Raw genomic sequence first — 14,181 nt, forward strand, 5'->3', positions numbered from 1 at the left:
ACAGATGGAAGCTTTCTTCTGTTCCTGTTGGAAAATGCTTCAAGGTCTATGGGGCGAGGTGGCTGTGGACAGAATTTTTAAGAGCAACACGTACTTGGTAAATCTGACACAGCACAAGCAGTATTGCCAGGTCTTCCGAACCACTCACACTGTGCCTCAACTCGTACCTGAAGGGTCTGAATTTTGGAAACTGTAAAATTTAATATGGTTCCCGCTGCACGATCTATGCTTTGACTGCTTAAAATATCCATTGGTATCTGTGCAGGACATCGTGTAATGCATACACTTGCAAATTTGAACTGAAACACTTAAATGCTAACTGTTCAAGCATCAGCTACCTTAGTAAAAGCTACTCTACACATCTTATCTGTGCCTAACTATTTTGGGGTTTAACAAGTACTCTGTTACAGTACTATGGTAGTGTCCTGGTTTCAGCTGGGATGGAGTTAATTACCTTCTTAGGAGCTAGTACAGTGCTGTGTTTTGGCTTTGATGTGAGACTTTTCAGTTCCTCAGGCCTTGCTAGCAAAAAGGCTGGAGGGGCAGAAGGAATTGGGAAGGGACACAGCCAGGCCAGCTGACCCAAACTAGCCAAAGAGCTATTCCATACCATGGGACGGCACGCCTGGTATATATACCTGGGGTTGGCTGGGGTGGGCAGATGGTTGCTCAGGGACTGGCTTGGCATCGTCAGCGAGTGGTGAGCAGTTGCATTGTGTACCACATGTTCCTTTCTTCCTCTCCCTCTGGGTGTTATTCTCTCCCTTCCCCTTTTCATTGTAACTGTTATTGTCATCATTATTACTGCTCTTTCATTTTTTTTTATTTCAACTATTAAATTGTTCTTATCTCAACCCTTGAGTTCAACCCTTTCCAATTCTCCTCCTCATCCCTCTGTGTGAGGGGGGAGCGAGTGAGCAGCTAGGTGGTACTTCATTACCAGCTGAGGTTAAACCACGACAGGTAGCTACAGTAGCTTTTCAGACACTGGAAAATGAACACACAGCTTTGGGTGGATGTTTTTTCTCTGAAAAGGAAGCTGATAGGTGTGCTAGTGTGCTACAGTGTGGAAATCAGAAACTACACAGAACTGCTAACTAAATGAAACGTTAAATATATTGAGTCAAGATTGACATCTAACCTCAAACCTCCTGCTCTGAGGAAGTTTTCACAGAAAGACTTGGCACAGTTTCTTGCCATTTCATCATCTGCAGTTGGCATCAGCTTGGAGCTCAGTACCTAAGATAAATAAATAAATAAACAAGCATGCATACACACACTCCCCTTAGTATTCTTTATCTGCTAAAGGTTAAAAGCAAAACAGAAAAAAGATCCAATACAAATGAAGCAATTACCAGTACACTTATGCAAAGCTGTAGGCAGTAAAGAGAAATTGCATTAAAAATATTCAGGACAACTATGGCTATGACAGATACTTATTCTGTATCAAAGGGCATTTTTTTTTTCATTGCAGTTACTTGTTAAGGGGAAGGATAAAGTACAAACTCTAGCACATGCAATGTTGTTTTCAGGCTCAGTTGGTGCTCCTTGAGAGCCCAAATCATTCCCCTTTCCAGATTTTCAATTGACAGTATGCCACAGAACACCCTACAGATGGCTGGCTTATTGATTCATGCCTTCTGAAACATAACCATATTGCCATTATTGTTTGGGGTTTTTTTTGTAAAAGATGGTCCAGGTAATTCTGCAGGCCTTATGAACATCACCACTGTATCGTTCCTCCTGTTGCAAATCAGCACTAAACTGCACAGGATGCAATTACGCTCAGAAACATGGCCAAAAGGAAGTCTGTGGTCAGATCTCATGTCAGTTTATCATCAATTTCACTTCATTTTACATGAAGAACACCCAAAACAACACCCAAACAAACAAAAAAAACCCAGCTCCTCCCAAAACCTCAGAAAACCTCCAGAAGTTATTTATGTTCTTGAAAAGTCTCTTCAGCATGTACAGACAGCTGCACGTGGGAAAACAAAGCACATCTGTTCCAGGTTCACAGGTCAGAACAATGGTTTACAGAGTTCCAGGCATGAAATCTTATCGCAACACTGCATGATATAACCCTGAACACCTGCAACGTTTAATTTTCATCTCTTTGATATGCTCTGCAAATTTCCTATGCATCTTTTTTCAGAGAGCAGTTCAGACTGGTTGCCATATTTCCAACAGATCACCAGTGGAGGGGATAAAAGATTAAAAAAAAAAAAAAAGAGAGAGAGAGAGAAAAGTACATCATCCTTTTCTTGACTGAAGTCATCTTACAATTGGCTTGACTGGATTTGAGGAACAAGTCCACTCATATAATCTACACATCTAATCCAATTTACTGCTTCTCATCCCTTGCCAGAAAAGCAAGCAATTTATTACTTGCTTTTATTATTTTCTCTGGCATGGAAGCAGCAGATAACTGTCTCGTCATGCTGTAATATAACCTGCCAGTTCAACAAGATACCCTTGCTGTGATATGCTAAACCATTTGCTTTCGGTTGTAGAACTTGTCAACACAATTCAAAGCTATCATCAAATACCTTTCATTCCAGCTGTACAGAAAAGGGGGGAATCCTAACGCTGCAGTATGACAACAGTATAGGAAGATAAAGAGCTAACATCAGACTGCAGAAACCCAAAGGAAAGCAACTACAAGAAAATTCCTACAGTGATCTTGGCACACACCAGGAATGAAAGAGAACAACTTTGTCCACTGCTTTTGAATCTGCTGCCAACCGGTCCTCCAACTTCAGGTTGTTCAAACCATACTTGTCATGGGACGTTATACACAGTGGGGGGCCCTCAAGCAGAATGAGAAACTGTCCAGCCTCCAAGAGCATGCAGATTAGTGCCTTAACAACAACACCAGCTAAACTCCCTTAAACTCTTTAAAATCCATGCACTGAATGCTTGGAAAGAACCTTTTTCCAGGGTCCAATCCAGTGTTTGGCTGAAGAACTTACTCATGACAATACTTAGAGGTTAAAAAAAAACATGTGTGTGTTCCACTCACTTCACATACACAGCTAAACAGGCCAGAAGCTGCTGCGTAAAAGGCCTGCACATCTGGATAGTAAAAGTTCTTCACAGCTGAATGCTTTTCAAAAATATTCCTCCTTAGCCTCTACAGACAGAATATAGTAGACTTATACAGAAGGGAAGTTAGCATTCTTTTTCCTTCAAATTGAATTAAGCAAACCCAATCAAACTGAACAACAGCGCCCATTCATTTTTAAGAGCTGTGTGTGTGTGTATATACACACACACACACAAACACACACACTAAAAATCACATATTCAGAGTTTCTGGAGATTCAAGCTGGAATTTTACCTAAACAGTAATGACTTTTATGTTTCTTTGCTCCTCTTGACTTACTTCAGAATACTACTTCCACCTTGCAAATCACAAAAAGAGGGACCTGACTTCACAGTAAAGTCTCTAAAGGGGAACTTTTAACCCCTTTCATTCTGTGTAAAATTTATCACATACACAAAAGTAGACTATGACATGACATTTGCATTTTCCGTAATGACCCTACCCAAGAAATTTAGAACCACTTAAACCTTAGTGCTCAGAAGCACAAGTAAAAAGTGATTTGTTTTCTTACCTCTAAATTGTAGAGCACTCTGAAGGTCGACATGCCTGGAGCAAAAGACCTGAAAAGACTTTCTAATATTGAACTAGCACTGGGCTGATGTTGGTGCTTTGAAGACAACGACGGTGATTTTGAAGACTGAGAACTTGATTCTGATAGCAGTGTTTTCTAGGAGAAAAAGTCACAGAAGAATTATTTTGAGATTACTGCATTTTGTTGTAATTGGCAATACATTTCCTAAAATCCCTGTAATAACCCCCTCACCTCCAGCTGCCTGGAAACGAGTCAATAATCTTTAACACGTGCATTATTTGCAGTAGAATTTCAAACCCCTCATTTAATCTGACAAGGAATTTAAGAATCCTGGTAGTAAAGTTAAGCTCATCAAGATCAGTTATTTTTTAATCCATACCTTTCTTCCTAGGGAATCAAGCTGATCAAGAGCCTCCTGAATAGCTGGGTCAGTGGGAATCAAGAGCAGAAGTTTCCTCACTCGCAGCGTTATTCTGAAAAGTTATCAGAAGTTACTTATGCAAAAATAGGGCTCAGCCACACTGTGGCCCGGTGGGTGCCTACACACTGCAAAATAAGTAGCTGTTCACACTTGACAGTGCGAGCATTTCTTCAATATTCAATAACCATTTAGTCTGCTTACCTTGGCTCCTCTAGATTGGCAAGCTGGTAAAGCATATCAAACACATTACACACGAGAGCCATGACTACTCCAGGGAGGGATTTCTCCTGAGAATTAAGCAGAAATACAAAGGTCTTTTTTCCCCCCTCTCTGTTGCAAGTAACTTACAAGAGCTCTTCACTGAAGCAACTGACCCAGACGCCAGTAGAAATCCCAACCTACTTTCTACACTGAGACAAGATTTGAATTTTTACATTTTTATCCATTTTTGAAGTCAACTGTTAGTTAGGGTTGACCAGTCTGAACATGCTAGCTGATGCTTCTTAGTTTATTTTCACCCTGCAACTTTATTAATAGTGGAAATCTGGAAACTTCTCCTCCCAACAAATATATAATCTCAAAATTAAATCATATGGGTCTTGTTTGTTTAAAAGACACTGTAGAGATTCATAAACACCAAGCAGGCTACAACAGGTCACAGAAAACAGATTTTGAAGTCCAAGCTGCATGCATAAGGCAATTGTGTATTTAAATGTTTTGTTTCAATTGCAATTTGAAAGCAAAACCAGACTAGTAAAGACTGGACACTTGAACATGTGAACAGCTTCTGTCTCATCTTACTGTAACTCTTCCAACCCCAGTTGTGAATCCCCCAACTATGTCCCCTCCAGGAAAAATCCGAGGGAAGGTTTCAGGCTATTATGCTGTACCTGTTCCATTGCATAGGATGAGCTAAATACACTGCCACTGTTGCTGGAACTGGTTGAGGAATCTGCAGAGCTCCCTGACGGAGTCCCACTTCCTGATGTTTTTACTGTAAGGACTTGTTCATCAGAGAAACCCAGCTGGTGCAGTAGTTTCTGATCTTTATTTACAGTTAGCTGCAAGAAAATATTTATCGTTTAGTTGAAGAAAAGAGACTGAACGTCATAAAGAATCAGAATCCCTTGTAGTTCACATACCAGGCTATCATTGGCAAATATCTGTATATTATCCACAGGTGAATTCAACATCTTTGCTATTTTCCACCTGACGCTTCCTACAGTTTCATTGCTATGAGCCTGTAAAATTAAACAACACTAATTCAGTAAGTCTGCTCGAGCAGTAAATTCCAAGAGAACAAAAGAAAAATCTTCCATTAAAGTCTTCCTGCGCCTCTGCATAGGGCGGTAAAGTTATTGTCCACAAAAGAGACTGACAGGGTAGGACAGCAGTAGAAATGCTCCATCACCAACAATAAGCAAACAACTTATTTTTCCTACCCTTGAATGATGACCAAAATAAATTTAGTCTACAGACACTTCCATTACAGTAGCCTTATACAGATATTTAACATTTTCAAATAGAGTTTGCAAGCTGACTGAAGCTCTTCAAACCAGCTTCCTCTGTCCAGTCCAGGCATTAAAAAAACCAAGAGTATCTATGTGATCAACACCTCATGACAGGCATAACCTGTGCACACATACCTCTATGGTGAAGGTATCTTTGGTAGACTCATATGTAACATTAAGCGTTAAAAGATGTCCATGGAAAGAGGCACCATGAGGTAGAATAGTTCGAGGAACAGAGTAAAGGTCCTACAGGAAGAAAAGGATAACAGTAAATACCACCCTTGAAAACAAAGACATTCCTGTAACGGCACATAACAAAGTTAATAGAGTTGCATAGGTTTAAATAACTTTTCATAATATTGAAAGTTGTGTTCTTAGCCTTGCCTAGCAAGAAATTACATCTCTTACCTCTATTGTTATCACATAACGCTCTGCCAACAGCAGCAGCCTCTCAATTATTACAAGTTTAGTTGACCTGGAGATAAACATCAAAAACAAGAATAACTTGTCTTAGATTCATTTTCAACGCCCATGGGTAACTACCATGAATTAGCTGCTTTCAAATATAACTCCTTAAACTTGGAGTTAATTCAGTTGAAATTAACTAGGAAAACAGGCCAAGAAGCTTGCATTATACTGCTTGAGATGTAGCCAGCTTCAGAAGCAGCTTCATGTTTCTAAAGGTCACACCTTGTGCTCATATATTTAAGCTACATGCATTTAGGTATGCATATGTTAAGCTAGAAGATGAAAAACCATCCTTTTCTCTCCCAGTTAAAATAAAAACAAATAAACCCCACTGCCCCAGAAATATAACATGACTAACAGGCTGGTAATAGTCTGTGGGCTTTTTTTGTGGGTTTTTGGTTGGTTGGTTGGCTTTGGTGGGGTCAGAGGGGGGTGTTGGTTTCTTTTTAGGTGGTGTTTTTTTGTGGGGGTATTTTTGGCCTTTTTTTTTTTTTTTTTTCTCTCTGAAAACACAGGTTTTTCAAAGTCTCTTTGGAACTCAAATTGCATTGTAATTGGAAGATTCCACTGAGAAACCACCAGAATACACAACTACCAATACTGACAATTTTAATTAGCACTCAAAATCACGTGGGAAGCAGCTGGGAGCAAATGTCTACTGTCATCTTTATTCTTTTAAAGGCAGGCCTACCTGTAGGGAGACTGAACTGATGTTGCTACTGTAGGCATAGCGGTTGCTGTAAGCATTTTTGTAGCTCTTGTAACAGCATGTGTTAATGTTGGACCACCGAGCGCAGAGCTGGCTGCCTAGAATACAAAGCAGAGTGTACGAGCTGGTTTATGTGGACAATTAGTATGTCCTGGAGAGCTAAGAGGACAAGAAATATTTGTGGGAAGAAATGTTTTCTTTAAACAGAATTATCGCAGTCAATTATTGTAATTCTAAGACACAAAACTGAAAAGGCAAGTAGGTACAAGAACAGAAAATTAGTCCTTTACCTCTAATCGTGTGTAACAATCAGCAATGAATTTCTTGTGCAGTGATACTGAATCCTAAAAAGTACAAATGAATCAGAACTTACAACAAAATCATGGTAATTACTCAAAACTGACAGAGCCCAACAAATTACACATTTTAACATGCAGAGGATCAATGCTCTATGAATGTCAAAGCACTTTCCACACAAAAATATATGCCTACCTTTTTCAATCTAGGAGTTAGATTAATATAGCTGTAATTTATTATCAACTGAATAGCTTCATTGGCGATTTCTTCATCAGGTGACTCCATTGCAATCTTCCAAATGAAATCCATTCCTATTAATTCCAGTTTTTCTACACTCTACGCAAGAAAAAACAACAGTAAAACACAACTGGACTTCTTATACAACAGCGAGATGAACCCCAGGAACAAAATAGTCTTCCATCTGCTAGAAGGGCATCTTTTGACTGAATCTTAAAGATTTCTTTCCCAATGCACTGCCAAGCTTTGGCACAGTGCAAAGTGAAATCAATAGCTGTGGATTTGTATATTTATACTAGAAAAAAAATAAAGTTGTTTACAGGTGGATGAACAGGTTCCAAAGAACACTCTCAGCCAAGCCAACTGAAAAATTACCAACATCAAAAGCACAGAGAAATTTAATTGGGAATGGAATTTGTTTCACAAAGGTCAACTTGGTAACTAACCACATAATAAACCATCACAAAACCTGCTATGATACTTGGCAAAAAATTATGCATTCGAATTAAGGTAACTGTGATAAAGATCTAAAATGCCTGTGGAAGACTACCTGACATAACCATTAATTTAACAAAAAACACTGAAGGATCAGAGTTAAAAATTATTGTAGATTAGAATTTGAATATGATAAGCCTAAATCTTTTGTAAAGAAGAAAAGGAAAAGAAAATCCAAAAAGAAAGGAGTATTTCCCTTCTAGGGAAAATCAAAAAAACTGCACACTTGAATTCGTGATTATTAAAGCAGTTTACTCATTCCTCCTGCAAAGTTTTAGAAGCTGCATACCAGCTTCCAGCTACCAATTGCTCAATTTTAATTATCATAATTCTGGAGTTTTAGCTTCAGAATTTAACAATGTTAATGCTAGAGGAATGATCTGCATATCAATACAAACATGACCATGTCAAACACCTGCTAAAGAATCCTTGTCTCACCTCCTCCCATCCCCAAAATGCCACAGGCTGTATGTAAGAACAAACTTGCCAGAACACTCACCAGTTGAGTTCCTTGCCTCTTTAGTCGATGGTCGCACAGGTTCACATTTTCAAAGAAAGTCTTGAATAAACTAAAACCTGAAAATGAAAAAAGGTGCAAACTTTTTGTTCAGGTCAGACTAAGTTTCTAAGCTTTTTTGAAAGATGAAGATAACAAATACAAGAGATGATCTTTCCCCTCTACAGCTATAAAAACTCAAAGTGATTGAAAAAGACTGCTTTATTATCTTTATTTACAGGACTGTTTAGATATTAATGTGAAGGCTTCAGAAGCAAATTTATGTTATATATTTCAACAACAAGTATGTTGACAAAAGCCATTTTTTCTTACCATTCATAGTAATTTCGTATGACTCCAGTTTAAGAATTTTCTCTTTGAAGAGCTGTTGCTGTACATCACTCTCTAGATCATGCTGTCCTTTTGTAAACCACTCAAAGCACATCTGTGAATGAAAGGCAGATATATATTTACTCCATTGTCATGGCAATTATTTTAGTTTTATATAGCATTGGCAAACTATGTCAGATACTACAGTAACTCATCTACAGCAAAAGATTCAAAACCTAATCTAGTAACCTCACACAACCTCACATGTTATACAGGCTGTATTGCAGCATTAGGGTACTTAATCTTCATAGTCATTTTTCACCCTAATAAAGTTGTCTCGTAAAAGAGACATTCAGCAATCTGCAAAATTGCACATACCCCTTTTCAAACCAGCATCCCTACATCTGCAACTAGTCTCCTGGTCTACGTTCTTCCTTCAGTCAAATTTGATGTTAAAAGAGCATCCTAGTCATAAGCAAACATGTAACACTGGCTCCGTTAACTTACACAAAGCCTATAAAAGCATTACTAGTTTGTGTTTGCTACTCATGTTTCACGTCTCAACACACATACGTGCTATTTATGATCCATTAAGATTCACTCTGTAACCACAGACACTAACTTTTCAAGTTTTTCTTACCTCTCGATCTAACTCACAAACGTCTTGGCCAGTTACGAGGCATTCCCAGATCTCCCTGGCACGATTCCAGCCCAAATAAAGGGTGGCTTCTTGCAGAAAAAATGCCAAAAATTTTAGATGTGCCTCCAAATACTGAAAAGAAGAAACAAAACCTCAAGCTTAAGACTTTTCTTTCTGAACAAGAACTCTGAGCATTCTTTTTATTTTTTGCAAATTTAGTTGTCAAATAGTTCACTTTGCAAAGCCTGGAAAACAGAAATTGTTAAAAATTACATAAAATAGCTATAAAACTCACTTCAGAAACATTACTTTTTTTATTACCTTTGTAAAAAGGAACACTGAAGTCCCCTTGGATTTGCTATTACTTTCCTGATACTATTTGACAATAGTTATTAAATCACAACAAGTGTCGAGAAAAAAAATTATCAAAACCTTAGCAATAAACTGTTACAAGCTATCTCTGTGTGTGGCTGCCATGTCCTAACAGACCTGTTCCAGGTTTCAAGAGCTTCATACCAAATTCAAAGATATAGTCTCTACAAGGGTAGCTGAACAGAAGCTGGTGGAGAAACTGGAACAAAGCTACCACAAGCCCTAATAGATACGTGTCAGAACTATAAATAAAAACTAGTGTAATTAATTATTCATCAGAGACAATATACATGCTAGTGAATTCCAAAACCAGAACATCACCTAATCTTACACAACGTGGTCAGTGATACGCTAGACCATGTTTTCAAAAACTTAAGGCAATAAGAAATTTGGGGTTCAATACCTCCCGGTAAGTGTATCGGCCATCCACTAATGTTGCTCCAACAAGCCCTCCTGGACCTGCCACAGACGCAGCCAAACGGTGGCATGATATCAAGCTTCCTGTCACCAACTTCACTATTTCAAAGTTTTTCTTTAAATCTTGAATGATGCTCTTGGGGAAAAAAAAAAGAAAGAAAAAAAAAAAAAAAAAAAAGAGAGAGAGGAAAGAGGGTTTTTTTGAAGAAAATACACGAACAGGCACACACACACCAGTTTGCTCTTCTACAGACATGTGTGTCTCATCACAAGGAAGTTCCCCCCCACCAGAGTCAGCTGTATCCCTTGCAAGCATCCAAAGCCCCCTGATTAGTGTTTTCAGCATGTGCTGAAATACACGTGCTGCAGATTGCAAACCAAGTCCCACACTTTCAGTCAGCCACTGTATAACACATGTGACTTGCTGGTATTTTAGTCTGTTTTCCAAGAGTCAATTCAATTACAAAGCAGCTGATCTAAACATCAGCCATAGTACATTTCTTAACAGAGTTGTGCTTGTTAATTGTTCTACAAAAAGCTGGGAATAAATTAGTCCTGACACAGCAAACAGGTTTATATATATATACATGCACGCACAAGTGAACTGTACACAACACAGCATCTCTACTTGAACAGTCTGTTTATGCTACACCACTAAACTGTACTTGTCAAAGTGTTCTTTAATTTTTTCCCCCCTCTCTTGCTTCTAAATTCAAGCTTCAGAAGTAGAGCCACACAGCCATAACAAGGGCTTCAAACATAATCTCAGCATATATTCTTACCTTGTCTTGTTTTTGGTAAGTTTGCTTAATAAATGAACGTGTGATTTCATGGAGCTGACGTAGTGCTGGCACCACCCACACAAACTGAGGATTATTGTGCTGGGACGACTAGTAGTAGGAAAGGTAAAGACAATTACACATGTGTACATGCTCAACAACAGATTAACTTTCCTCTTAGACTCCTAGAAGACTAACAATTTCTATTAATGCCGCTGTTGCGAAATGACAGCTGCTAGCTCTGAAGGCTTCAGTTACTTCTTCCTGGTCCCTTTCCAAACAAACTCAAGGTGCCTTCTTCACTTTCTGCAAGAAGTCCTTTGACGCGCACGTATGCCATTTTGCTATCCTTATTATTAAGCCCAAAGTGCCACCTCTTTGCTAGAAAACATGCAAATTAAGTAGACAAAAAGAACTCAGTTGCACCAGGGAGAGATGATAACCACCACCTTCCTCAATTATGGGAGATGAAGCAGGTCTGTTAGGGCATAAAAGGACAAACCCATTCAAATGATCTTACTTATTGCTAAAGCAAGAATAATAGAAAAAAGAATCTGAAATACTACTGAGGGTTAAGAGATGAGAAGAAATTTCTGATTGGTGCTGCAAGAAGCCCTCTGATAGGAAGCAAAGGATACTTAAGCTGCATTTTGGAAGAGATCCTACAAAGAATAACCCTCCTACCTCATTGTTAGAACTGCTCATCACTTTTCTGGGAGGCTTCATTTTCTGTAAAGTTTGACCACACAAACCAGTACTGAGGTTGCTTGTTCAAGGAAGTGATGTCTGGTTTAAATACTGACAACAACCAATACCACCTACACACTTACGGAGATTAAAGTAACCTGCCCATAACACAGAGTGCGCTCTACTGAAGACTCCCTCATCTATCTGAGAATGCTGCCTTAATATTACATTCCCTCCCAGTTTAAGTCTTCATTTCCCCTAATAAAGGGAAATAAGAAAATGACCTATTTTTAGAAGTCTGATGTATGTTTACTCCAATCCCTTCTAGCCTACAGTTACAGCTTTCTGTTACTGTTTCCCACTGCAGCACCTCTGTCAAGGCCCTTGCCAGAATGTCGTTAAAAAGAATGCAAGAATAGGAAAGCACAAGAGAAGATTCAAAAGAAAAAAATGCAAGTTTTACAGACATCGAGAACCCAAAGTTTGAAATCCATACTCTCAAACACACGCACAAAAAAGGTGTTATCAGTCTCAAGAAGGAACATACAATGTCTCCTAAACAACTAAAATCCTCTACAGATGCTGCAACACAGACAAAACCTAATTTATCATGAAAGAAATAAAGAAAAAAGCTTGTAAGCTTTTCATTAATTTACAGTGTATTTCAGACTGAAAAAAAAAAAGACCAGAATATTCCTGCAGATCTCAAGAAAAACTGCCTGCTATGTGAACAGTGCAGAATATAATATATGCGGTCTTAAGCCATGCACATCTCTGCTGCTGCCAGGAAACATCACAGGCAGCTGCGGGAATGGCTTATGTTAGATGAAAAGAGTTTTAAGTATTTTATTAAAATACAAAACTACTAGGATTTAAATACTGATTTGCATTTTGAGACTTAATGGTCATGCCAGAACACATGCTTAACTCGAAACTAATCTAGGCTTTCACATGAAAGGGACAGTTAAAATACTGACATACCTTTATAGTGGTTCCATTTGCAAATTCTAACCTTGGGCCCATCCTGGTAGTTTCCCATAAACTGATCACTCCTTGTGCTGAAAATTTGCTTAAAACAAAGGCAAGAGACTTACTATGAGTCTCATGGTCAACAAACTGGCTCACACAAAGCCTACCCCTCTCAAGGACTCCCCAAGGTAAGAACTTACAGATGGGACACGCAATTTGTGCATCTTGAAAGAAAGGGCAACATCGAGGCTAGATAACATTTCATTTTGGAAAAGATAAAATAATAAACCAACCCTCTTAATATCCTCTATGCACTTGATGATGTAGCTCCTTTTGATTGCCTCTTTCACTGCATAGGCATCACTGAGGATTGTCAGATGTTCCTCCAAAGCCTGCTGAATAAGACTACATGGTAATGTTGGAAGATGAGCCAGCTCCCAAAGTACCTCCAGAACCTAGAAGAAGAAGTGCAAGACTAGTCAGGACCTAGGAAGTACAGAGACTAGCAACCCTATGCTTAATAAATAAACACAAAAACCTGAAAATATTCACATGCCTTTCCAGTCGTTGTCTCCACCCGTGCTTCTCGACCAATGCGCCCTATCAGGCTCAACAGCTTCTGTCGCACTCTATCACTCTCTGTCTCCCAGCTCTGTATAGCAAAGAAATAACATCCACTATTAAAGCAGCAAGCACTGTCAGTCTCTTAACTCTCAAGTGTACACAAAAATATTATTTACAATTGTTTTACTGCAGGAAAAATAAAAATACAAACAAGCATGTTTCCACCATGCATACTTCCTTATTTTTGTTACCGGGAGTTACAGTACTGATTTGCCCAACTATTTCAAATATAAACCATAAGAGATTAAATATAATAATAAAATGCCACTTTAAGTACCTTAGCACTGTCTATATAACATACTTAAAATCTAAGTAAATTAGCAATACCGTAGCAGAAGAGGCTTTTGAGTTAACAAAAATAAAATCAGTATTAAAAGTGTTATTTTTATAGCCAATTTTATATTTATACAGAAAATACAAATGTATTCAAGGCATTTGCCTTTTGGTGGGCTGGATGCACAATCTCTTCCTAAGGAACGTAAATTGATGTGAAAACTTACCTTTTGGATTAGAACAAATAAATGATTGAGCTGATCAGAACTAAACTTCACAGCGGCTGCAGCAATAATGGTATGTATGTTTTCAATCACAGTGGAGGATTGTCCTGACTGAGAAGATGAGAAGAGGAAGAAAAACACAAAGGGGTAGGTCTTTGTCCCAAATGAGTTAAGAAAAAATCTTCATGTAAGCGTCATCCTACTGTTCATACTAATGAGAAAGAATAACAGCTTTTGACATGTTAGAAACACAAGGTAAGAGTAACTGTCCCAGCTCCTCATTTCACTACCAGAAAGGTCTTTGGAAGTAATTCTAAAGCAGGAAAGTACAAGTTAGCTTGCCATTATTAGAGCAGCTTCAAGGTGTTGCAGTGGCACATACCACTGGCTGTGGTGCCAGCAATACAAACATCACCATTTTCATTGCTTGGTTAAGTTCATGTGTGAGGTGCTCCATCTCGGACACTCTTTAAGGCTTTTCTCAAAAGCAAACAATACAAAATCTTGTCCCACACTGATGGGAGCACCATGGGAATAACAGGCAGAAGGGGGTACGAAGTACTGCATTTTATTAAAGAATAAAAATGAGTGAGC

General features: G+C 38.6%; 1 protein-coding gene across 1 annotated transcript in view; it reads right to left on the minus strand.

Annotated features, from left to right (window-relative positions):
• USP24 (ubiquitin specific peptidase 24) overlaps nucleotides 1-14,181 on the minus strand; it is a 65,872-nt gene that overhangs the window by 27,979 nt on the left and 23,712 nt on the right. Inside the window, exons 13-32 of the mRNA XM_055724369.1 lie at nucleotides 13,591-13,698; nucleotides 13,023-13,118; nucleotides 12,760-12,921; nucleotides 11,495-11,539; nucleotides 10,814-10,921; nucleotides 10,018-10,167; nucleotides 9,243-9,374; nucleotides 8,606-8,717; nucleotides 8,276-8,352; nucleotides 7,240-7,380; nucleotides 7,038-7,091; nucleotides 6,730-6,845; nucleotides 5,979-6,045; nucleotides 5,706-5,816; nucleotides 5,202-5,300; nucleotides 4,950-5,120; nucleotides 4,261-4,346; nucleotides 4,018-4,111; nucleotides 3,618-3,773; nucleotides 1,142-1,239 (exon numbers count right to left, since the gene is read on the minus strand). Coding sequence (XP_055580344.1) covers nucleotides 1,142-1,239; nucleotides 3,618-3,773; nucleotides 4,018-4,111; nucleotides 4,261-4,346; nucleotides 4,950-5,120; nucleotides 5,202-5,300; nucleotides 5,706-5,816; nucleotides 5,979-6,045; nucleotides 6,730-6,845; nucleotides 7,038-7,091; nucleotides 7,240-7,380; nucleotides 8,276-8,352; nucleotides 8,606-8,717; nucleotides 9,243-9,374; nucleotides 10,018-10,167; nucleotides 10,814-10,921; nucleotides 11,495-11,539; nucleotides 12,760-12,921; nucleotides 13,023-13,118; nucleotides 13,591-13,698 — 2,183 coding nt within the window. The remainder of the gene's footprint in view (nucleotides 1-1,141; nucleotides 1,240-3,617; nucleotides 3,774-4,017; nucleotides 4,112-4,260; nucleotides 4,347-4,949; nucleotides 5,121-5,201; nucleotides 5,301-5,705; nucleotides 5,817-5,978; nucleotides 6,046-6,729; nucleotides 6,846-7,037; nucleotides 7,092-7,239; nucleotides 7,381-8,275; nucleotides 8,353-8,605; nucleotides 8,718-9,242; nucleotides 9,375-10,017; nucleotides 10,168-10,813; nucleotides 10,922-11,494; nucleotides 11,540-12,759; nucleotides 12,922-13,022; nucleotides 13,119-13,590; nucleotides 13,699-14,181) is intronic.

This window comes from Falco cherrug, chromosome 12 (assembly GCF_023634085.1).
Source record: "Falco cherrug isolate bFalChe1 chromosome 12, bFalChe1.pri, whole genome shotgun sequence".
NCBI lineage: Eukaryota > Metazoa > Chordata > Aves > Falconiformes > Falconidae > Falco > Falco cherrug.